This window comes from Giraffa tippelskirchi, chromosome 2 (assembly GCF_054371585.1).
Source record: "Giraffa tippelskirchi isolate mGirTip1 chromosome 2, T2T-mGirTip1v1.2.pri, whole genome shotgun sequence".
Classification (NCBI taxonomy): domain Eukaryota; kingdom Metazoa; phylum Chordata; class Mammalia; order Artiodactyla; family Giraffidae; genus Giraffa; species Giraffa tippelskirchi.
Window position 1 is genome coordinate 19,900,402 of NC_137276.1, and position 25,752 is coordinate 19,926,153.

General features: G+C 48.6%; 2 protein-coding genes across 10 annotated transcripts in view; both read right to left on the reverse strand.

Annotated features, from left to right (window-relative positions):
* LOC145525995 (uncharacterized) overlaps window positions 1-5,046 on the reverse strand; it is a 548,630-nt gene extending 543,584 nt beyond the window's left edge. For all 9 annotated transcript variants that reach the window (XR_014068633.1, XR_014068648.1, XR_014068578.1 and 6 more), the window contains exons 1-2: window positions 5,019-5,046; window positions 1,510-1,612 (exon numbers count right to left, since the gene is read on the reverse strand). Coding sequence is in view for 1 of the 9 variants with exons in the window: in XM_081540505.1 (XP_081396631.1) it covers window positions 1,510-1,517 (8 nt within the window). In the remaining 8 variants the exon portion in view is untranslated. The remainder of the gene's footprint in view (window positions 1-1,509; window positions 1,613-5,018) is intronic.
* Window positions 5,047-9,919: 4,873 nt separating this feature from the next.
* On the reverse strand, window positions 9,920-13,859 carry ADRA2A (adrenoceptor alpha 2A). The gene is made up of 2 exons (XM_081540490.1): window positions 13,329-13,859; window positions 9,920-13,133 (listed from the first exon to the last, which is right to left on the reverse strand). Exon 2 carries the CDS (start codon window positions 12,891-12,893, stop codon window positions 11,487-11,489), a length of 1,407 nt encoding a protein of 468 aa, XP_081396616.1. The 5' UTR covers window positions 12,894-13,133; window positions 13,329-13,859; the 3' UTR covers window positions 9,920-11,486.
* Window positions 13,860-25,752: the final 11,893 nt, after the last annotated feature.

Below are 25,752 nucleotides of genomic sequence, written 5' to 3' on the forward strand. Positions count from 1 at the left end.
TCAAACCCAGATTTCCCGCATTATAGTTGGATTCTTTACTGTCTGAGCCACCAGGGAAGACTAAGAATACTGGAGTGGGTAGCCTATCCCTTCTCCAGGGGATCTTCCTGACCCACAAATCAAACTGGGGTCTCCTGCATTGCAGGCAGATTCTTTACCAGTTGAGCTACCAGGGAAGCCCATAGATAGGCAGATATATAGATAAATTCATGGACAGAGACACACACATACAAACATCGTAGCGGTTCTGTGTCCGGAGAACCCTGACTAATACACCATCTCTCTGGGTTTAAAAGCTGAAACCCTTTTCCATATTCCCAAGCACTCATCCCACTGCCAAATGAGAGGTATATAGATATAGAAAGACAAATGGATGGAGAGACAGACAGACAGACAGATAGATATTGGGTTGGCCAGAAAGTTCATTTGGGGTTTTTTTAAGATGTTATGGAAAAACCCCAATGAACTTTTTGGCCAATTGGTAGTTAGGTAGGTGGGTAGATAATAGATAGCTAGAAGAGCGATAATATTAATAGAGGGAGAGAGATACAGTATTGCCCTTTGTGTCCTCCATCACATCACACATCATTCACTCACTGTATCTGACAAATGTTTACTGGGTACCTACTATGGGTTTCAGGTGCCGAAGATTCAGCAGATAACAAAGTTCCTCCCCCTTCAGAACTTAAACTTTCAAACAGATAAAACATGATAAACATGTAGAAATGAAATGATAACCATGCAGCTGTGACATTGTGGGAAAAGATAATATTTTACCCATTTTTCAGAGGACTGTGAGGTTCTGGAAAATGAAACATGTCCAAATTTATATAGACAGCCAGAGATGGAGCCACCGTGTAACTCCACGTCTAACACCAATGTCCAAGCCCCTCTTATCCAGGTGCTGGAGAGGTTGGGAGAACTTTAGGTGAAGGGATGCTGAAAGGGGAGAGATCATTCCAAAAGCAAAATATCCACATTTCTCATGCTTTCCTCTTGGTTTATGTCTGAAACTCTTTCTGACAAAAGTTCCCCCATGAAGTGGTTACAGTAGAGTTGGTGAAGACACCAGTCTTTGGCCCCAAGCCATTTGAGCAAGAAGAAAGAGTGGTGGAAATATGCTCCCTCAGAGCCTTGGAGGATGGGCTGGGCTGGGCTTAGAGCAAGCCCAGGAGCAGCCCCTCTGAGTGGCAGCACGGTACCCTCCCCACACACCCCCACTGGCCACCTTCATCAACAGGGAGGGATGTCAACAGGGAGTCAGACCTGAGGTTTCAGCCCTGAAATAACTGTTGTCAAATCCCAGGTTCCTCCTATTATTAACATTAAAGAGTGCTGCGGTGTAACTTGGCTTTAATGTTCAGATGTGATTTTGCTAGGCAGCCAGGGAAGGATGGTTCGGTTTTCCACTTGTAAGCGAAGCAAAGTCATGGAGACAAGGACAAGAGTACTATCATCAGAACACAGTAAACCAGCCTGAGGTGCAGCAAGTCAGGAAGGAGCACTAACCTGGCCATCAGGAGACCTCAGTTTCAGGCTGCTTCAAGAGAAACCGTCGTGGTCACTATGGATCTGGTCTGGGTCTTGAAGTTCATCCAGTCCTACCCTCTTGCTATAATAAAGAACATAAGGTCTTCCTTTCATCCGGCTGGAAAGAGAGAAAGCTAAGAGCCTGATACATCAAATCACCATCACAAATCTCCCTAAAACTGCAGTTCATAAGGCATGATGCTGGCACCACCCAAACTGGCCAGCCCAGCCCGGCTCAGCTTAGAGCAGCTTCACGAGCAAAAACAAGCCTCCAGCTTCCAAGCTAGAGCAGAAAAGACTGGCAGTATTGCTTTCTATGGGCTTCCCAGGTGGTGCTAGTGGTAAAGAACCCACTTGTCAATGCAGAAGACATGAGACAAGGGCTCAGTCCCTAGGTCAGGAAGATCCCCTGGAAGAGGGCATGGCAACCCACTCTAGTATTCCTGCCTGGAGAATCCCATGGACAGAGGAGCCTGGTGGGTTACAGTCCATAGGATCACAAAGAGTCAGACATGACTGAAGCAATTTAGCAGACACACGTTTGCCTCAGCCCTACGTGAGCACTGGCCTGGGCAATTGACTAAAGTGCTAGCAACAATCATCTCCAAGTTACAGGTGGGGAAAATGAGTTTGGTCATCTGTTGAAGGTTAAAATCAAGGGGATGTGCTGGAACCAGGATTACAATCAGGTCTTCTGACTCCCAAGTCTTAACTTTAAAGTGTCCTTCTCTGAAATCCCAGCCGTTCCCTCCAAGACCCAGACTCGTTCTCTGGGAACTTCTGGGAGAGACAGGTCACTGGCAAATAATAAGCACATGTTGAAAGCGTAGGGACTAGATTTCAAGCAAACCATCAGGTGTGGAGTATCAGAGGGAGGAGGGCACAGGCACCATGGGCCTGCAGCTCAAAGTGCCTCTTGGCAGGCAGAGTAGACAGGTGTGCCAAGTTACAGGCTTCCCGAGCTTGCAGACAGAGGGCTTTTCTCCTGGAGGGGCCTGGTTAAGCCTAGTGCAGGAATAAGGGGGGCGAGTCCCAGATTTCTGGATTATCAGATCTTCTGGTCCCAAGCAGAATCCAAAGGGCACTGGAGGCCTCCAACTCTCATGCTCTCGCATTGCCAGCAAGCCTTTGAGGGGGCTCAGGGGACACACAGACCGCTATTCTCATGGCCTCCTCTAATCCTCCCTGATCGTGGTAAAGATAAGGCGTGTGTGTGTGTGCAATCGCTCAGTCCTGACTCTTTGCAAGCCAATTGACTATAGCCAACTAAGCTCCTCTGTCCATGGGGTTCTCCAGGCAGGAATACTGGAGTGGGTTGCCATGCCCTCCTCCTCCGTGGATCTTCCTGACCCAGGGATCAAACCTGCCTCTCTTATGTCTCCTGCATTGGCAGGCAGGTTCTTTACCACTAGCGCCACTTGGGAAGCCCCAGAGATAAGGCTGCTGAGGTTCAAATCACGCAGGGAGTCAGACCAGGTCATACGACCAGATCTACAGCCCACCAAGATGGACTGAATTAACCCTTCAACATGGTTTCATGTAACCAGAAACAGGAAGCTCTGAGCCTGGGAATCACCCTCTAGAGGTGGAAATCCACAGAGGGTGGGGGCGGTAGTGTACAGTATTTTGCCAGCAAAGACTTCTCTGAAATCCCAGTGACTGGGTCTACACCGAGTCTGGCACTGCCTTTGGGTGACCTCAGGGGAGGCAGGGGCCCTGGACTTTCCAAGCTACTATCATCTCTTTGCTACCGCTTCTGAGACACCTCACTCTATCAGCCCCCACCCAGCAGCCAGAATATTGTTCTGATCACCCTCTGATCACTTTCATCCTCTGCTCCAAACCCCTCCAGTGGCTCCGCATTGCCCTCGAGATGAGTCTTTCCAGGTGGCTGTGTGGTCTGGTCCCAACCCTCTCCAGCCTCTTTGCCCTCCTGTCAGTCTCTCAGGACATACGGTCCAAGCAGGGTGGACTTCATTTAGTGACCTGAACAAATGGTGCTCCTCTCTCACCCCCAGTCCCTTTGCCAGACCCACCTGCCCATCCCTCTGCTCTCATCCAGGGGTCACTTCTCTAGGCCCCTCCCCTGACACCTTAGCCCAGGCCAGGTTCCCCCTCAGTGAGTCCTTTTCTCCCACTGTCCCACCCTTGTCAACCTGCTGACCACGCCCCTGTAGCCACTTAATATCTGTCTCTTCCTCAAAAGAAGAAGCTCTGCGAGGTCAAGACCCTAATTATCTTACCACTCTATCCCCAGCACCAAGCATGAATGGAATGCTATCAGTGATATTAGTTTGGGAGCAGCTCCAAAAAATCGTTGTTGAGTGAATGAATGAATGGAGAAAGGAATCTATCATGCATTAAAACTCTCAGTGCCTCCTCTGAGGTTTGTCATTTGTTGTTGTTTAGTCATGAAGTCGTGTCCGACTCTGCGACCCCATGGACTATAACCTGCCAGGCTCCTCTGTCCATGGAATTCTCCAGGCAACAATACTGGAGTGGGTTGCTGTTTTCTCTTGCAGGGGATCTTTCCAACCCAGGGACTGAACCTGTGTCTTCTACATGGGCAGAGAGATTCTTTACCTCTGAGCCACTGGGGAAGCCACCTCTGGGGCTAATGGCATGAAAAAGAATCCTAAAGGTGAGTATCTGTGAGCAGGAAGGCCAAGGGGTGCCCACAGGTGCTGGGTAAGGAACAGCCTGATCCCCAGTGTACCCAGGGCACAGATGGGAGTCACTGACCAGGGCCAGTGTCCACTCCTCCTCACTGAGGCCCTAGTCTGCTGGTCATCAGTGCCAGGCAGCCCAGTGTCTGCTTCTTGGCCTCCTGAGCTGGGCCTCACAGGCATGAGGACACTCTAGAGAACTTTGGTCAAAGGGTGCCTGGGGCTCTCTCTCACCTGATGGGCCAGCTGGCAGGTGTGTCGGTCTGTGTGTCTATGTGTGTGCCCAGTCTGATCTGCTCATAACAACCCCAATAAACACTCTCCCATCCACGAAGTTGGGGAGGAAGGAGGGCCTGAGTTTTCCTTCGACATCTGCCCAGCGGCTGACAGAGCTGGCCGTGGCACACTGAAGAAGCTAAGTGCTGGCCTCCCTCCAGCCCATTTCCCTCAGAGTGGCATTGCTCAGCCTTTCTCAGACAGTGGGTTCTGTGTTGGATGGTGCCCACCTCCCCCATGACTACCACCTCTGCTGTTCCTCACCTGCTCCGAGCCCTGGTCGGCGGCCAGTGTGAGTGCCGGGGTTGAGGGCAGAGGAGGTGCTGTCCCCCAGGCTCTCTCCCTGCCCACGGGCTACAGTGACCCTGACCAACAGCACCTTCCAGACATCTTCCCTGCAAACTGCAACTCTAATATTTGAGTTACAGCCCTCTCCCCTCAGCCCCCAGACCCCTGACAGCTCCAGGGTGTGTCATGGCCCCTTGGTGGTTTAACCCTGATGCGCCTTGTACTCACAGAGTGCCCTCTTAATCCCTCATCACTTACCTTCTCAGCGCAACAGCTTGTTTTTCTCAGATGCAAATTTCAAAGAGGGCCCAAGTTCCTGCCCTTGAGCAGAACTGAGAGAGCCTGACAGGCCACTCCCAAATGACCTTCCACACCCTTTTGAGCTCCCTGGGGTCAGACTCCCCTTCCGCAAAGAACAGGACAGCCCGCTGCTAAGGAAACTGCAAAGAACCAGTGCCGGCCTCTCCAGAATGGCCCACCCCTCCTCCCAGCCTCCTCCTCTGGCTCAGCTCCACGGCCTGATAGGGGAGAGGGACTGAAGCCTGGGGGTCGGGGTGGGGAGACACCTCACAGCAGGCTCGTCTAAGGCGAGGACAGTAGAGAGCAGAGACGGCAACTCACAGACGCTTAAAACCCATCAACAGAAAAGTCTGGTGAGACCCTTCAGCCCAGCAAGATCCAACAAGTATTTCTGCAAACACCCTTCACTGAGATGCTCAGTAAAAAAAAATGAAATTCTGCAGTCTAGGGAGTCTGGGAAACCTAACACACCGTATCATCTCCTCTCGGAGAATCACAATCCAGACTGGTGTAGTCAAGACTGAGAAGACCTAAAGAAAAAGTACCTGTTAAAGATTGTTTTTTGTTTTTGCTTTCTTTCTGGCCACACTGCACATGGGATCTTAGTTCCCTGACCAGGAATCGAAACCTCACCCCTTGCATTGGAAGTGTGGAGCCTTAACCACTGAACCCCCAAGAAAGTCTCAAAAACGTACCTGTTAAAGGTCACTGAACCAGCATTTCATCAGCTATTAATAGAAGATGTGGATGGATAGAGAGGCTGACGATAGATGGGAGATAGAGATTGAGATTAATTTTTATAGTTATATAAGTACATTGAAACACAGTTTTAAATAGCAGGGATCCAGACCAACCATTTTCATTTTATAAATGAAGTCATGGGGGCTCAGAAAAGCTTTTAACCAAGGTCACACCACTGGTAAAAGGTGAAGATAGCACTAGAACCCAGGCCTCCTGATGCCTAGTCCAGGCTTTTTCCAGCAGGCCTTGTTTCCTTTTTTTTGCTTGACTCTAAACCCCAGGACTTCTGGTAATCAAAGAGATCGATGCTATTTTTAAGACAGACCCTGGTGTTTGTGATTAAACTCAGTGACTTCACAGGGTTTCCCTTGCAGGCATGCCCTCTACTGAGGAAGGCGCCCTTTCCTGCATCGCAGACTCCAGGTCAACCGTGAGGGGGGTGGGGGGGGTGGGCAGGGCCCAGGGCGGAGGCCTGCAGGTGAGGGTGACATTGAGCCCTGACTCTGGATACTGGATCCTGCCACCCTGGTGGCTCAGACAGTAAAGAATCCGCCTGCAGTGTGGGAGACCTGGATTCGATCCCTGGGTTGAGAAGATCCCCTGGAAGAGGGCATGGCAACCCACTCCAGTATTCTTGCCTGAAGAATCCCCACAGACAGAGGAGTCTGGCGGGCTACAGTCCACGGGGTCCCAAAGACTCAGACACGACTGAGCGACTAAGCAAAAAACAAAAACAAAAAAACAATCTTTAACAGGTACTTTTTCTTTAGGTCTTCTCAGAGTCTTGGCTAGGCCAGTGTTGATTGTGATTCTCCGATTCACACACTCAGCTTGAGTTTGGGAAGTGGGCTTCCTGACAGGTATCCCCAAATGGGAAAGACATTTGACAGGACATCCCCAGGGATGAAGTTGGAGACACAAAATCTGGGGACTGACTTAGGCCTTGGGGCATTACATAGGCCTGGCACTGTTCCACGGGGCTCAGCTGCTAGAACCAGAACTGCCTTCCCACCTGCCCTCCCTCAGCCTAAGTCTTGGCATCTCTGAGCTCCTGCATCTTACTCCCTGAGCCCCCGGCCACAGCCATCTCTCCCACACCACACACTCACAGCACAGAGGGGTGTGTGTCTGTGTGTGTGTGTGCACATGCTCACTCAGTTGTCAGATTCTTTGCAACCTTATGGACTATAGCCTGCCAGGCTTCTCTGTTCATGGGATTTTTCTGGCAAGAATACTGGAGTGGGTAGCTATTTCCTCCTCCAGAGGAGCTTCCTGACCCAGGGATCGAACCCACATCTCTTGCATCGGTAGGTGGATTCTTTACCACTGAGTCACCAAGGAAGGGGCTGCCAATGCCGGAGACTCAGGTTCAATCCCTGGTCTGGGAAGATCCCCTGCAGAAGGGAATGGCAACCCACTCCAGTATCCTCGCCACAGAGAATTCCATGGACAGAGGAGCCTGGTAGGCTGTACTCCATGAGGTCACAACGAGTCAGACCTGACTTAGTGACTAAATACACACACACCAGGGAAAACCCTCCCCCAGCCCTTTAGCAGAGAAGAAATTGAACTGAGACTTTCAGGAAAGACAGACCCCTGGGGCTTAGGCTCAAAGGAGGCTGCCCTCCCCCAACTCCAGGCACTTAGTGGGAGGGAATCTGGCAAGACATGCTTCAGAGCCCAAAGCCAGTGGCTTTTGATGCCCCAACCAAAGTCACGTAAAATAGAAGACTCTACCACAAAAACAAGCCCAGATAATCAGGATCAGATATAGACCGGAAGCCCTATACTGGCAGGCTTATCTCCTCATCTTGAGACTGAGATCCTCAATCCCCTCCCCCACCCCAGACCTATTGGACTGCGGCTTGAGGCCTCTGCAGTGAACAGCGGTGTCCCCAGCATCCTAGCCTGGGCTCCAGCTCTCTCTTCCCTCCCTTCCCCAGGCCTCATCCATCTCTGGGGCTTCTCTGCTGCGGGGGTGGGGCAGGGAGGGCTTGCCCTCTGGGGCTTTAGTGCCCACATTTCCCCTTTCTCGGGGAGCAGGGCCACTTCCCTGAAGACAGAGCAGTTAACTGCAAAGTTTCTGTATCTGCCCCTGTGTCTGGGACACACAGCCCAGTCTGGGGGCCTGTCGGGCTGGCCTATTGTCGGGCACTGTTTGCCTTTGGGGCAATGGGTGCCTTGAGCAAGCCTGGAGAGAGAAGGAGCCTGCTGTGGGGGTAGGGAGCAGGGCACAGCCCCAGATCAGACAGCCTTGGTTCCAAAGGCTGTGGCTTCTGAATTTACAGGCAAGGGTCGATGGAGCCAAATGCCTGTCCACTGTCCTGTCTTCAGAGTCAGAGCATCTGATGCTGGAGGATACTCCTTCCCACCTCTACTAAAACCCCTCAGAACCATGGTCTTCCTTCTTCCAGGACCCTCCAAAGCCCAGGCCTGGGCTCTGCACCCTCCCACCCCTGCATACCTACCCTGACCCTTGTGCTGTGCTGTGCTTAGTCGCTCAGTCACGTCCGACTCTTTGCGACCTTATGGACTGTAGCCCGCCAGGCTCCTCTGCCCATGGGGGATTATCCAGGCAAGAATACTGGAGTGGGTTGCCATGCCCTCCTCCAGGGGATCTTCACAACTCAGGGATCGAAACCAGGTCTCCCGCATTGCAGGCGGATTCTTTATCACCTGAGCCACCAGGGAAGCCCAAGAATACTGGAGTGGGTAGCCTATCCCTTCTCCAGGGGATCTTCCAGACCCAGGATTTGAACTGGGGTCTCCTACATTGCAGGCAGATTCTTTACCAGCTGAGCTATGAAGGAAGCCCACCCTCACCCCACCCCTACCCCAAAAAAGTTAATAAGGAGATATTGCAGGTGCTGCCCAGGGGGAATACCTGGAGGTGAACAGACGATCTGCTTCTGGGGCATCCAGAGCTGGGCTGCACGTGTGTTGTAGGTGGCTGGTCTTACGAACCCGTCTCCCCCCAAACTTGGACCTGTGGCTTGGGATTGCCTCTCAAACCCAGCTCCTGGGACAGTGACTCTCCTTCACCAGCACAGCCTTTTATAATACACACATGAGAACTATTAATAGTCCACTCTTGGTTAGTTGCTTCCAACAGAAGGTCACCCAGAGCTGTGGGACCCTGAGCAGGTCACTTCCTCTAAGAAGATGAGGGGTTGAATTCCTATATTTCTAGACCCTTCCAGCTTCAAAGTGCCATCACCATAACCACGGGGCAAGGGTCTTAAGCCCTCCTAGACATCGGGACAGAACTCAATATTACAGGAATGCAACAGGAAGGATCCTAGCCTTTGGCCAGAGACAACTCAACTGATCAAAATAGTATGCAGTTCTGTTTAGGTTTATACCACAATTGCTTCATATACCATGCATGCGTGCTAAGCCGCTTCAGTCATGTCTGACTCTGTGACCCTACAGATTTTAGCCCAGCAGGCTCCTCTGTCCATGGGATTCTCCAGGCAAGAATCCTGGAGTGGATTGCCATGCCCTCATCCAGGGGATCTTCCTGACCCTGGGATCAAACCCTTGTCTCAGGCATCTCCTGCATTGGCAGGCAGGTTATTTACCACTAGCACTACCTGGGATGCCTATACCATACTATGGGCTATGTACCACATATTGTATATCATTACATTGTTAGGTGTGGTACACATTTTGGAGTATATGGCATAATTTGTGCATCTACCACACTTGGGGGATGTATACACTTTGAGGGTTAACACACGTAAGGGCATAAAGACACTGCAGCATGCACACACTTTGTGTGTATCTACACACTCGGAATCCAGTGCTCTGTAGATATAGCACACTTTGTGTAGAGACTCCACTGCTGGGAGCATTCTGCAAAGTCTTAGTGATATAACTCCGGCAAGACGCTGGGGTGAAGAGTACAGACCCTAAGACCTGATCACCCTGTATGCAGTACCCTCCCCCCACTGTGGTTAACCTTGAACAGATCTCTTGCCCTCTGAGACTCAGTTTTTTTCACCTGTTAAATGGGGATCATAACAGTACCTGGCTTTGGGGGACAATTAAATGAAACAGAGCTTGTAACAGACTCACCAACTCATCTAGCAAAGAAGAAACACATGATAAATGGCAGCTTTGTTACTGCTTGGCCTTTTTAAAGTGTTTTATAATGCAGAAGTATTTTTTAATTTCAAATATACATAAATTCAGATGTTCCCAGAGCCTTTTAACGCTTTTGAAAACTCAGATAACAGACCCATTTAATTCATATTTATTTCACATTTGATCTGTAAACTTTTTATTAAAAAAAATCCACTGTCATTAGCAACATGTGCTGACATAAATTTTTCTTTAGTGAAATATGAGCGCAGGCCTTAAAGAGTCTCTGTCTAAAACATAGGGCAACCTGGATGTAAACAAGGTCTCCGCCCTTCTCCCTTGACTTTGGGAGTTTATCAATTACTTGATCTCAACCAGAAAAACAGGGAGGAAAAATGGATAACACTTTGATACTTAAGAGCTCTTGGGGCAGGAACTGTACAGTTGGGCAGGCCCATTTGTCTCTTCAAACTGTTTACTTTGGGCAAATTGTATCAGGTTTGCTTCTTCCACATAATTTCCACTTCTCAGTGTCTAAAAACAGCAGGTAAAAGATTTCCCACAGTCAGCACTCTGAGGGAGGGAGTGGTAACCCATACATCCAAGATGGAAACATACATATTTTTCAAGCAGTGGCCCCAGAGGAAGGGAGGAAGGCGACACTGGAAAGAGAAGGTTTTAAAGTGCAGTACTGGAGTGAAAAAGGGTGCATCCGAGAATAATGGCTTTATACACAGGGCTGCTGCAAGGCAGAAAGGTTCATTTACTTCTGTCTTGGTCCATCCTTGTAATATTTACATAGGACAAGGCAATTATGTTGTTAGGCACAGGGGTGGGGAAATGGACAGAAATCTTTTCCCCCTCAGGAAATCTCAACGCAAGTCCAGTCCCAAGGGACAGTCACCAGTTGCTGGTGAAAAGGACACAGAGAGGGTAATGACACCAGAAAAAGGGCTCACTTTGCAAAGAGGCTTGCCCTGAACTAGACACAATGTGTCTGCCTGGAGGGCATCTCCAGTAGCCAGGATTCAAACATCAAAAGCCAAGAGACATTTGGGACCCCACCCCCACCCCCAAGTACTATCAAAAATAGTGTATATTTACAAGGGGGGGATGGGAGGGCCAGCAGGGCTGCCCTGAGCATTTGTTTAAAAATAGAGTTGGGGAAGGGGGAGAGTAATTAGCCAGGGCTGGGTAACCCCCACCCCCACCCCATCTGTTAACCCTTATGGGAGCCATCCATCCCCTCTGGGGTCTCGTGCTTGCTCTGAGCGACTGTGACAGCTGGGCCCAGGGGAGGTGAAAATACTTTTAGGAAACAATACTGATTTTGGGCTGCCCAAGAACCCAGGAAGATGGCTCTGAGTGAGGAGCTGTCCTAACAATAATGAGGGGGTTGGATTAGGGGGTGTGGCCCTCCCGGCCAGGACTTTTCTCAGGTAGGAGAGCGCAGATGCCCCCAAGAAGCGGCAGAGCCATCCTGGGGCCAAGAAACTCGGAACAGGCAGGACCCGGGTTTCGGCAGAACCACGTAGACGCGCCCCCTGGATCCCAGCTGCCTGCAGTCAGCGCAAGTCTGCTCTGCGGGCGTGAACTCCGCACTCACACGATCCGCTTCCTGTCCCCCCGGCAGAGGATCTTCTTGAAGGCGCGGCGGAAGTCGTGATTGAAGATGGTGTATATGACCGGGTTCAGCGAGCTGTTGCAGTAGCCGAACCAGAAGAAGAACTTGAAGAGCGTGGGCGGCACGGGGCAGCCGATGGCCGTGAGCGTGTAGGTGAAGAAGAAGGGGAACCAGCACACGACGAACACGCCGATGACCACCGCCAGCACGAAGGTGAAGCGCTTCTCGCGGTTCTGCCGCCCGCGCCAGCGCGACGCCTTGGCGCCCCCGCCAGAGCGCTCCTCCGCGGGCCCGGCCGCGGGTGCCCCCGGCCCCGTCGCCCCCGGCCCGCGCCGCGGCAGGCTGTCCCCGGGCTTCACCTGGCTCGCCCGGGCCTTGCCCTTGGCCCGGGGCCCGCGCTCCGACCTGCGGGACCCCGGGGGCCGCTCGGCGTGCTCAGACGAGGAGCTCTCCTCTAGGTCCAGCGCGTCGGCATCCGGCGGCCCTGCGGGCGCGGGCTCCCCCGGGGCACCATTGAGCTGGACCTGCAGGGACTCGACCTCGGCGCCCACGGGACCCACGCCGCCTCGCTCTGGGCCCAGGCCGTTGGGCCTGCGCTCGGCGCCCCCCGGCAGCGCGGCGGCGGTGGCATCGGGACCCCGACGACTGGGCGGCACGCGGGTGCGGCGCTTGGCTATCTGGTATATGCGCACATAGACCAGGATCATGATCAGGCAGGGCGCGAAGAAGGAGCCGATGCTCGACGAGATGACGTACCACTTCTGGTCGTTGATCTCACAGCGCGGTTCGGCGGACGGCTGGCCACTCCTGCCTCTCTTCTTCTCGATGGAAATGAGCGGGGGGAAGGAGATGACGGCCGAGATGACCCACACTGTGACGATGATGGCCTTGATGCGACGTGGCGTGCGCTTCAGGTTGTACTCTATGGCCTGGGTGATGGACCAGTAACGATCCAGGCTGATGGCGCACAGGTGCACGATAGAAGACGTGCAGAAGAGCACGTCGAGCGCCAGGTAGATCTCACACCACGCCTTGCCGAAGTACCAGTAGCCCATGACCTCGTTGGCCAGCGAGAAAGGGATGACAAGCGTGGCCACCAGGATGTCCGCCGAAGCCAGAGACACCAGGAAGAGATTCTGGGGCGCCTTGAGCGCGCGGCTTGTGAACACAGCAATGATGACAAGCACGTTACCGAACACCGTGAACAGCATGAGCAGGCCGGCCAGGCACACCAGCGTCAGCGTCACCTGCAGAGAGTAGGGGGTGGCCCGGGCGCCGCCCCCCGGGGCCTCGGTCCCGTTCCAGCTCGCGTTGCCCGCGTCCGGCTGCAGGGAGCCCATGGGCGCGAAGCTGCCCTCGGCCAGCGGCTGCTCCTGGCGGAACATGAACGCGGGTGCCCGCTCGCCTGGGCCTGCTGCCAGCTGCCTTCCGGCCCGGTGCCCGTGGGTCCTCCTCTTCCTCTCGCGCCCCGCTCGCCCCGCCGCGCCTCACATGGAGAAGGGGCCTCAGGGAGGCCGGGCCCCGAGCTGGGGGACCGCTAGCGGCCCATGGGCCCGGCTCCGGCGAACCGCACCCGGCCCGCGCGCTTCGGTCGCTCGGGGTCGGCGCCTTCTCGCTCCCAGCTCCTAGATACAGCCAAGTTTTATTTCTAAGTGGCGGGAGAGAGTAGATCGAACCGATGGGGAAAGAGAGATTTATTCTTCAAGAAGAGAGAACAAAAATCATCGGTGGCCTGATGACTTGGAAAGATAACAGGAAATTAAATATATCTGTTTCTATATCTTTGACTCTTGAGCCTGAGTGAAAGCAAGAGGTCTTACCGTGTGCGGGGCCCGCCCCCAACCCGGGAGGCAGCCGAGGGGTGCTGATGCTGGCTTGGGGTCCTATGTCTCTCTCCTTACATCTCCGAAGCGAACACCGACTCTCTCGCTTCCCGCAGACGCGGCGGGGCCGAGGTTGGGGCCAGGGTGCGGACTCTGCCGCCTCTCGGAGCTTCGTGGGACTTCCAAAGTTGAGTGCCCTGCTGGGGCTGGGGCGCAGCGCGCGGAGCTCGGAGGCGGCGGCGGTGGCGGGGTGAGGGGTGTGGGGGCCGCATGAAGGCGCCCCCGTCCTCAGGCGGACCCGGGAGGGTGGGCGACCTACTCTCCAGGAGCCGCGGCCGAGGCAGGAGGTCTCCTGGGCGTTGGCCCGGCGAGCTTCAGGCGCTAAGCGCGACGGGACAGGCTGGGGTCCGAGGGCAGCGTGAGTTTGGGCAAGAGAGCAGGGCTGGGGAGAGAAGGTGCGGGGGGTGGCCGGGCGGCGGCGCGCCGGCTGCTGGGCGTCTGCACTGAAGCCCGGGCCGCTGCTTCTCCGCCGCACTAGCCGTGGACTGGTTTTATAGCCCCAGGATCAAGCCGCCGTTGCCGAGCAGCCGGCGTCAGCCCCCACGTGGGAAGCGGACCCTCCCCCGCCCCTTGCACCTCCCCTCCGCGGGTCTAGCGCCCGCGCCCAGCGCGGGACCCACTGGAACCCTGCCCCCTGGCAAGACGGATCCTTTGGGGAGGCGGATACCCTGAGCGGGGGATTTAAAGGGCGTGCCCGGGGAGTGCCTGCTGGGAATTGGCCAAGCATCTCTGGGCGCCCCGAGCAGAACACATTGGGCACCCGGGAGTGGCCACAACAAGCTGAGTGGGACTTGGGAGGAAAGGGTGTTGAGGACCCCCGGATGAATCGGGAGAAGCTATCACCAGTACAGGTCGCATCCGGAGCAACCCCGCCCTGGGCCGGACCACACTTTTCCTGCAAGTGCTGCTGGCAGCGGGGCGAGTGGGGCTGGTGAGAGGAAGGCGCACGTTCGGGTCCAACCCCTGGGGCGGAAAGGGAGGCACCCCCCACGCGGAGTGGGCTCCGCCAGAGTTAAGAGCTACACTTTGGGGAGAAGCGGCCGCTTGTGGTCCCAGCTGCAGAGCTGCTGCGAGACCCGAGCAGCCTGGGTCTGAACCGGCGCCCCCTAGACCACGGTGAGGAGGGGTCCTGGAGCGGAGGCGGCGCGCGGCGGCAGCGCGAGGGCGCACTGACCCCTGCCGGCCGCACGCCGGCACCGCTGCGAGTCTATCCGCGGACGCCCGGAGCCTCCTCCCGCCCCTGCGACTGCCTTCTCTCATCTCAGGACAAGTTTGGGTCCAAGCTCGGGGACAGAGAACCCAAATTTTTTATTGCACTTTGTCATGTTGCAGAAATCTTCCTAACGCATACACTCTTGTGTGGCTACTCTCTCCCCGGCGAGAGTGAGGCTTGGTCTGATGAAGACACATCAGGAAGAGGGCTCTGCAGGCATCAGAGCCCAGAGCTGGCAGCCCACCCTGCCGGTACAGGGCAACCCACGCTTCCGCAGATTCCGGAGGCCTGGATCCTTCCTGGCTGGTTGTTCAGCTCTGGTCTTCTCTGAACCATTGTGTCTTTGTTGAGGCCTAAAGCTAGACTTCGCCCCCCACCACATCCGCATTTCAGATGCATGCACGCCAGTCTTTCAGTAAGAAGACGGTGCTGACCAAGAGAAGAGAGCATGTTTTCCACGTTCTCTCTGATAGGAATAGAATGGAGAGGGGGTGAGTGCAGTTGTTCCTCTGCATGCTTGGTGTCCTGAGATAATTTTAACGGTTGCTAGAGTACCGTCTTGTATTACCTGCCCTTTTCAAATAAACAGCAGGCAGTTTAAGGGCAAGGCCCAGGAGGATAGGAACTGTCAGCAGGAGAGAGATTAGACCTAAAGAAAAGTTATCTTATTTAAGGGCCTACTAAACCAAAATACCTTATGTAGTCAATCAAGCTGGAAGTTCTAAGGATGGAACAGATTGCTTCTCTGCCCAGCAGGGTTCAGGCTCAGGGCTGAGGACTAAATTAAGGACCTTGAGCATCAAGGCTGAGCATCACCTTCAACACCAAATGATGTCTTCAGCCTCCACCAGTGATACAGGCCAGTGATACAGTAATCAATGTGGTTGCTCTTGATGTAGATAGTCCTGAAGTCTGTGCTTTTCGGAGTACTTCACAGGTGTCTCCTGCAATCATTCCTCCAATTGGATGACCTCCCTTTCCAGATTTAATTCTGAAGAGCCTTTCTAATCCCCTTTTCTGGAGCACCTGAAGAAAGTTAAGACAATCTTTCCTCCCTCTGTTAAGTCCATTTTCCATCTTCTAACCAAGTCTCAGCTCTGTATCTCCTGAGAGAAGAGATACGGAAACACTGCATGAGAATCAGTTGGAAATGTGGTCACGCTCACCTTTGCACAGGAACTAGGAGCCCCAGACCTCAAGTATGAAGGCTGAGAGAGACAAACTTCAAAGCCCATGGCAATCTGGGCTTCACTGTGTTGTTCACAGATCTTAGGACCTGAGTTTTCATAGACCATCACCGACTATCTCCACACCAGCTGCTGACACACATCTCTCCTTCCCATCTCATTTCAGAAGCAAAAAGGGAAATGAAAATAGAGGCCACAGGGCTTTCTTTTCTTGGAATCTCTGCTGCTAGCCTGTGTGTAACATCTCATGTCACTTTCTAAATGCTTCCCAAACAGCCAGTCAGAGCCAGTCAGCTTCTTAATTCCTGGGTTTGTAGTCTTTTCTCCTAAAATGGAAACAGGCTTTTCAAGGAGCTAGGGTCTTGGAGGACAATTATTAATAATAATGATAGCTATGTTTTATTGAGTTCCTAGTACACAACATGTCTAGGGCTAGCTACAAAGCCTCTTGATATGCAGAGTTCTTCCTCTTAACATATGTATTTGTCTCTCAGTTGTGTCCGACTCTTTGCGACCCCATGAACTGTAGGTTGCGAGGCTCCTCTGTCCATGGAATTCTCCAGGCAAGAATACTGGAATGGGTTGCCATTCCTTTCTCCAGGGGATCTTCCTAACCCAGGGATCAAACATGGATCTCCCACATTGTAGGCAGATTCTTTACCATCTGAGCCACCAGGGTAACACATGTATCCATCACCAAAGGCTCTGGCTCCTTAGTTTGACACTCGGTGTCAGTATCTCTGAGCTTTAAAAGGCTATGTGGATGCTCTTAGCTTTTTCCTAGAAGATTTAGTGCTGTGCTTGCTGAGTGGGACACCACTGAGCAGAGAGATATCCACAAAGACAATAATTTCTATCCAGGCCTGTATATCTGCATTGCTTGGGATGGTGAAATAGACGTACTAGTGCTCCACCAAGGTAATTTTGATTCATCAGGGCTGTGATGGGATGAAGACTGTGTATTTTAACAAACCTCCTTGGGAGATGCTAACATGCACACTCAGTGAAGATTCACTGCTCTAAGTAATAAATAATAAATCTCACTGGGGGGCAGGAGTGATGAGCAATTGCCTTGGTGGGGGCATAAAGGTGGTGTCCAAGGAAGGGGGAGCTGCCAAGGATGGGCTCCAGATTGAGAATAACTGTCCTGGTTCTTCTGGGTCAGCCAGGAGGTTGTCATATTCTTACAGGGACCAGAGGCATCACAAACAGTTGAGAGTCACTGTAAAGATGGAAGTTGGCATTTCTGGCCTGAGGAGAAGTCACTCAAGGGCACATGAATGGGGGTCCACTATTATTTCTACTATTAATAAAAATACATACTACAGAGGATCTGAATAGACAATTTTCCAAAGACGACATACAAAATGGGCAACAGGCACATGAAAAGATGCTCAACATGACTAATCATCAGAGAAATGCAAATCAAAACTACATGCAAATCAAAAATACAAAACCTCACACTGGTCAGAATGCCACTCTCAAAGTCTACAAACAATAAATGCTAGAGAGAATATCTAAAAAAGGGAATCCTCCTACACTGTTGGCAGGAATGGAAATTGGTACAACCACTATGGAGAACAGTAAGGAGGCTTCTTAAAAAGTTAAAATAGGACTACCATATGACCTTGCAATCCCACTCCTGAGCATATATCTGGAAAAAAAACATAATTTGAAAACATAATGTACCCCAATGTTCATTGAAGTGCTATTTACAATAGCCAGGACATGGAAACAACCTAAATGTCCATCAACAGAAGAATGGACAAAGATGTGGTATGTATATACAGTGGACTATTACTCAGCCATAGAAAAGAATGAAATAATGCCATTTGCAGCAACATGGATGGACCTAGAGATCATCATACTAAGTGAAGTAAGTCAGGCAAAGAAAACAAATATCATTTGATGTCACTATCACTTACATGTGGAATCTAATTTTTTTAGTTATATAAATGAACTTATTTACAAAACAGAAACAGAAAAAAAAAAAAAGGCTTGTGGTTACCAAAGGGGAAATGTGGGCGTGGGGGGATAAATTATGTATACTAACATACACATATTACTATATGTAATATAAAATAGATAACCAACAAGGACTTACTGTATAGCATAGGTAACTCTATTCAGTATTCTGTAATAGCCTATATGGGAAAATAATTTGAAAAAGAATGGACATATGTATATGTATAACGGAATCACCACGCTATATACCTTAAACTAACACAACATGGTAAAGCAACTATATTCCAATAAAATTTATATATATATTTATATATCATATATGTATACATTACATATATTATATATTTAATATAGAATTTACCATGATTTATCATATTGTATTAGTTTCAGTCATATAGCATAATGGGCTTCCTTGGTGGCTTAGACGGTAAAGAATCCACCTGCAATGCAGGACACCCGGGTCCGACCCCTGGGTCAGGAAGATCCCTTGCAGAAGGGAATGGCTACCCACTCCAGTATTCTTGCCTGGAGAATGCCATGGACAGAGGAGCCTGGCGGGCTACAATCCATGGGGTCACAAAGAGTTGGACATGGTTGAGCAACTAATACCTTCACTTTTTCATATAGCATAATGATTCATGGCAGCATTATTTACAATAGTCAAGCTATGGAAGCAACCTAAGTACCCATCAATAGATGAATGGACAAAGAAGATTTTATATATAAAATGGATATATGTATTTAATGGAATATTACTTATCCATAAAGAAATCTTGCCATTTGTGACAACACTGAGGGACCCTGAGGGTATTATGCTAAGTGAAATCAGTGAAAAATAAATTTTGCATGATTTCACTTATAAGTGGAATCTAAAAAACAAATGTATAAACATAACAAAAACAGAAACAGTTATAGACACAAAGAACAAACAGGTGGTTGTCAGAGGGAAGGGGCTGGAGGAGGAGAAAAATAGGTGAGGGAGATTTAGAGGTTCAGACTTTCCAGCTACAAAATGAGTCACTGGTATGAAATGTACAGTATGGGGAATTTAGTGAATAATAATGTAATATCTTTGTGTAGTACATGGTAACTAGGTTTATTATGATGATCATTTTGAAAAGTATAGAAATATTGAATCACCATGTTGTAAAACAGAAACTATCGTACCATTGTAGGTCAGTTCAGTTCAGTTGCTCAGTCGTGTCCGACTCTTTGTGACCTCGTGAACTGCAGCACGCCAGGCCTCCCTGTCCATCACCAACTCCTGGAGTCCAACCAAACCCATGTCCATTGAGTCAGTGATGCCATCCAACCATCTCATCCTCTGTCATCCCCTTCTCCTCCTGCCCTCAGTCTTTCCCAGCATCAGGGTCTTTTCAAATGAGTCAGCTCTTCGCATCAGGTGGCCAAAGTATTGGAGTTTCAGCTTCAACATCAGTCCCTCCAATGAATATTCAGGACTGATCTCCTTTAGGATGGACTGGTTGGATCTCCTTGCAGTCCAAGGGACTCTCAAGAGTCTTTTCCAACACCACAGTTCAAAAGCATCAATTCTTCAGTGTTCAGCTTTCTTTATAGTCCAGCTCTCATATCCATACATGACAACTGGAAAAACCATAGCCTTGACTAGATGGACCTTTGTTGACAAAGTCATGTCTCTGCTTTTTAATATGCTGTCTAGGTTGGTCATAACTTTCCTTCCAAGGAGTAAGCGTCTTTTAATTTCGTGGCTGCAATCACCGTCTGCAGTGATTTTGGAGCCCAAAAAAATAAAGTCTGACACTGTTTCCACTGTTTCCTCATCTATTTGCCATGAAGTGATGGAACCGGATGCCATGATCTTAGTTTTCTGAATGTTGAGCTTTAAGCCAACTTTTTCACTCTCCTCTTTCACTTTCATCAAGAGGCTCTTTAGTTCTTCTTCACTTTCTGCCATAAGAGTGGTGTCATCTGCATATCTGAGGTTATTGATATTTCTCCTGGCAATCTTGATTCCAGCTTGTGCTTCCTCCAGCCCAGCGTTTCTCATGATGTACTCTGCATACAAGTTAAATAAGCAGGGTGACAATATACAGCCTTGACGTACTCCTTTTCCTATTTGGAACCAGTCTGTTGTTCCATGTCCAGTTCTAACTGTTGCTTCCTGACCTGCATACAGGTTTCTCAAGAGGCAGGTCAGGTGGTCTGGTATTCCCATCTCCAGAAGAATTTTCCACAGTTTATTGTGATCCACACAGTCAAAGGCTTTGGTATAGTCAATAAAGCAGAAATAGATGTTTTTCTCTTGCTTTTTCAATGATCCAGCGGATGTTGGCAATTTGATCTCTGGTTCCTCTGCCTTTTCTAAAACCAGCTGGAACATATGGAAGTTCACAGTCCATGTATTGCTGAAGCCTGGCTTGGAGAATTTTGAGCATTACTTTACTAGCGTGTGAGATGAGTGCAACTGTGCAGTAGTTTGAGCATTCTTTGGCATTTCCTTTCTTTGGGATTGGAATGAAAACTGACCTTTTCCAGTCCTGTGGCCACTGCTGAGTTTTCCATATTTGCTGGCATATTGAGTGCAGCACTTTCACAGCGTCATCTTTCAGGATTTGAAATAGCTCAACTGGAATTCCATCACCTCCACTAGCTTTGTTTGTAGTGATGCTTTCTAAGGCCCACTTGACTTCACATTCCAGGATGTCTAGCTCTAGGTGAGTGATCACACCATTGTGATTGTCTGGGTCGTGAAGATCTTTTTTGTACAGTTCTTCTGTGTATTCTTGCCCCCTCTTCTTAATATCTTCTGCTTCTGTTAGGTCCCTACCATTTCTGTCCTTTATTGAGCCCATCTTTGCATGAAATGTTCCCTTGGTATCAAGGATTACCTTGATCTTGACCTTGGTATCAAGAATTGTAGGTCAGTTATACTTAAAAAACAAACAAACTCATAGGAAAAGAGATTAGAGTTGTGGTTACCAGAGGTTGGGTAGAGAGTGAGAGATTGGATGAAGACATTTAGAAAGTGCAAACTTCCAGTTATAGGATAAATAAGTACTAAGGTTGTGCAACATGAGAAAGACTGAACTGCTACATGTTATGTATGAAAGTTGTTGAGAGTAAATCCTAAGAGTTCTCATCATAAGGAAAATTTTTTTCTATTTCTTTAATTTTGTACCTGTATGAGATGATGGATGTTCATCAAACTTATTTTGGTAATCTTTTCATGATGTATATAAGTCAAATTATTGTGCTGTACATCTTAAATATATACAGTGGTATATGTCAATTATATCTCAATAAAACTGGATCAATAAACACTATTCATCAGCACTGACCCCATATCAGGCACAACGCTGAGCAGTTTATATACTCTATATTATTTTATGTAATAAATAAATAAACCCTCTACTGTAGAGATTATTATCTGCCTTGACAGATGGGGGAAAATAAGGCTCGGAGAGGCTAAGCAGACAGCCTAGCTAGTAGAGAACAGGATCAGATATGGACCTTGTGTTTCCTGATTATAAGCCCAGTGAACTTCCTACGTCCCTTTCTGGGGACCTCTCCCTCTACCACCCTGACAAAGCAGAACCTGCAGAGGTTTATCAGAAGTGAGAGCACCATTGGCCTGGCCCATCCTCCCTGTTTCCCTGTCCTCCCAGTTCATCTGTGGCTACTAGAGCAAGACAGTACAAGGCAAGACATGTTCCTTTGTCCCACTTCTGATGCCTGCTGTACTGGAGGAAGTGTCAGGCACACTGCACAGGACTGAGCATTCCTCATCCTGAGGGAGAGCTACCTGGCCGTGAAGCCCCGGAACAACTGGCCTCCCCTTGGTAGAATCAACTGCTCCTTCTCGTGGGGTCCATACATATTTTCTCCAGAGTTTGGGTGAGCCTTCATTGCCCAAGCTTACCTGTTCTAGTAAGTGGAAGCCCACTCCAGTATTCTTGCCTGGGAAAAACCATCAACAGTGGAGCTTGTTGTGCTACAGTCCATGGGCTGCAAGAGTTGGACACAACTGAGAGACTAAACCTACCTACCTAGTAAGGGGAAAGTACTGTGCTGTTCATCTTGGCATTACCATAGCATACCTAAAACAGGCTTTTTAACCATCAAATTTATGCAACCCACTCCTTGGGGATCCAACAGGACTCAGGAAGGACCTAGGAATTTACTTGTAGTTTTAACAAATACCTGAGTAATCCAGTAAATACCAAAATGTAAGACGCATTGGCATAGATATTTGATAAGTGTTTGTATGATGAATGAAGGAAAGAAATTGTGAATGAATGGATACAATTTACAACTAAGTTACCCAAAACATAAGAGGTCCAGAAGAAGGTGGCTAGATTCCAAAATTAGGATTTAGTTATCTTAACTAGTTCGAGATAAACATAGATGCTCTCATTTTCTATCTCTAGCTCTACCTCCCTTTCTATATTTTTTTCTGAAAAGGAACACATAAGTAGTGGAAGGTGATCTATTTATGACTATCAGCCAGGCAAATTACCAATACATGTAATTTAGCTTATGCTAAATTATCTGTTTGTCCTGGAATTACCTCTATACTTACAGTGCCAGGTAACATTAAAATTCTTCTTGAGTGTGTGCGTGTGTGTTCAGTTGCTCAGTCGTGTCTGACTCTTTGTGACTCCATGGACTGTAGCCCGCCAGGCTCCTCTGTCCATGGGATTCTCCAGGCGCGAATACTGGAGTGGGTTGCCATTTCCTCCTCCAGAGGATCTTTCCAACCCAGGGATCGAACCTGCATCTCCCATGTCTCCTGTATTGCAGACAGATTCTTTACCACTGAGCCATGGGGGACTTCATCTAAAAAGAGCCAGAAAACTGGATTGGAGATGATATTAATAGCTTATTACTATTTTTTGAAGAGTAAGAAAAAACTACATCCCCATTAGCTTGGACTCCTAGGCTCTCACAAATCGAAGTTCAGACACACAAACACAGGCCACACACCCATGCATATGGACCATATTGGGCACACACACTCACCCATCTGAACATGAGGAGCAGGTGGGGGACACAGTGTTCCCACTGCCACCCATGCCTCACACACAACTGGAACCAAATACTGTGATCAATTACTAACATCTGTCAAGTCACTGCATTGCTGATATGGTGTCGGGGAGGAGGGGCTGGCAGTCACTAGGAAAAAATCTATTGCTTCCTCTGAGCTATTATTTAATTCTTCCACTTTCTTGCTGCCAGTGCTGGAGCTCTTTGCAAGCACATTGTTCCTGAAGGTCAATGGAAGCCAAAAGAAAAGCATCACCTCCAAGAGTGTTGTTGGAAGGAGCGGCCTTATTTACCACCTTCCGTGTTCCTCATCACTGACTGTTAGATCCATCCTGCTATTCCCATGGAAACAAGTGCGAAGTCTGAGCATCACCTTCATTTCCCCCCCCCCAAGGTGCTAGCCCATCCTGCCTCCACCTGGAAGATGAAGCCAAGTGATTTCTGCCCCTACTGGGCCCTCTGGCCAAGACCCAAGATAATGGTCTGTGCCAGGATCACCTCTATCTTAAGAATGCCCAGAAAGGTTGCACTCTCATCTAGATCTTTGCTGCTGCCGACCTTGCGAGATATATGTGCATTTCTACTAAAGCGTGACTGCTGAGTGCTGTGCACACACACGAAACTTACCATTACCTCCTGAGTTTTCCAGGTCAGTCCTCACAAATAAGGGCTCTTTCCCACCACATTCAGGTGAGTTATCTTGCCTGCTTTGTCCAGAAGCATATGTAAAAGCACACTTGAATCAGTCATGGCGAGTGATGGCTATTTATGGCACAACAGGTGAGCTAGAGCCTCTGGCCCTTGGGGATAATGGAGATATTTGTGACCAACCTTAATAACTTTTAAACTAACATTCATTAACCTAATTAAGTAAAGTGAATCACCTTTCACATTTTCACAAAGAAACCATGGAAACCCCATGAACACACACATACACTGTTTAAAAGGTAATCTGGTCATTCTGCTCCCTGGAAATGATTTCTTTTTTCCATTCCCCCTAGTTAATGATACCAGCAAAGCACAAGCTTTTCCCTCCTATAAGGGGCCCCTGCCTGCCACCTCCGGGCAGTGAGGTCGTTAGGAATTCAGGCTTTGGAATAAGATAAACCTGGGCTCTGGTCCTGCTTCTGTCACTTAATAACTGTATTAACTTACTTAACTTTCTGGAACTTGGTTTTCTCATACAGAAATGGGAAAAGTAGTAATAAGCATCTCAGGCATGCTCTTAAGTGAATGTTTAATAAATGAATACCTGGAAAATATATAACACAACGTTCAGTATTTAATAGATGCTTTGTTGTTGTTCAGTCACTAAGTCGTGTCTGACTCTTTGTGACCCCATGGACTGCAGCACACCAGGCTTCCCTAGATGCTTGACATACATTAAGTATATTTGTTTATTAGGCAAAACTTTCTCCTTTATTAACCTGATTCTTCCTCAGACAGATGCAAAGATATTTGAAGATCTGCCACTTAAAGTTTGATAGTTAATAAATTGGTATGAAAAATAAGAATTAAAAACTAAATAAAAGTAGGAAAATGTGACTTCACATTTTAACAGGTATTTATTCCTTTTTGTTTATGTGAACAGCCAGGAATGGGGAGAAAGTCCCTTGCCTTAAGACTATACCAAACTGAAAAGCTTCTGCACAGCAAAGAAAACCATCGACAAATTGAAAAGGCAACCTATAGAATGGGAGAATATATTTGCAAATCATGTATCTGGTAAGGGGCTAATATGCAAAATATATAAAGAATCCATACAACTCAATCACAAAAATTTAAATAAACAATCCAATTTTTTTAAATGCACAGAAGGGATAAATAGACATCTTTCCAAAGAAGACATGCAGATGACCAAAAAGTATGAGAAAAGGTGTTCAAAATCACTAGTCATCAGGGAAATGCAAATCAAAACTACAATGAGGTATCACCTCACACCTGTTATAATGACTGTTATCAAAAAGAAAAGAAAAGGAACCCTTGTGCACTGCTGATAGGAATGTAAATTAGTGCAGCCACTATGGAAAAAGTATGAAAGTTCCTCAAAATATGAAAAATTGAGCTGCCTATGATTCAACAATGCTGCTTCTGAGTAAAACACTAACTCAAAAAGATAGATGCACTCTCACATTCACTGCAGCATTATTTACAAAAGCAAGATATGGAAACAATCTGTGTCCATCAATAGATCAATGGATAAAAAAAAGTGGTATGTATATACAATGGGATACTACTCAGTCATAAAAAACTGAAAGAAATCTTGCCATTTGTGACAACATGGATAGACCCTTACAGCATTACACTAAGTAAAATATGTCAGACAGAGAAAGACAAATACCCTATGACCTCACATATTCATGTGGAATCTAAAGAAAATTCAAGCAAACAAACAAACAACAAGCACATAGATACAGAGAACAGATTGGTGGTTGCCAGATGTGAGGAATAAGGGGTGAACAAAATGGGTGAATGGCAAAGGGTACAAACTTTCAGTTTACAAAGTAAGTCATAATATGGAACGGGCACAAAAATAGAAATGTAGATCAACGGAGCAGGATAGAAAACCCAGGAAAAAACCCATGCACCTATGGTCAGTTAATTTGTGACAAAGGAGGCAAGACTACACAATGTTGAAAAGACAGTCTTTTCATCAGACGATGCTGGGAAAACTGGACAGCTACATGTAAAAAAAAAAAAAGAGAAATTAGATCATTCTTTAACATCATACACAAAAACAAGCTCAAAATGGATTAAAGACCTAAATGTGACACTGGACACTATAAAATATCTAGAGGAAAACATAAGCAGAACACTCCGATACAAATCAGAGCAATATTTTTTTCAATCTGTCTCCCAGAAAAATGGAAGTAAAAATAAACAAACGGGGCCTACTTAAACTCAAAAGCTTTTGCACAGCAAAGAAATAATTAACAAAATGAAAAGACAACTCACAGGTTGGGAGAAAATG

Coding starts and splice junctions, on each gene's coding strand:
- ADRA2A (XM_081540490.1), bottom strand. CDS start 12,893: ATGTTCCGCCAGGAGCAGCCGCTGGCCGAGGGCAGCTTCGCGCCCATG.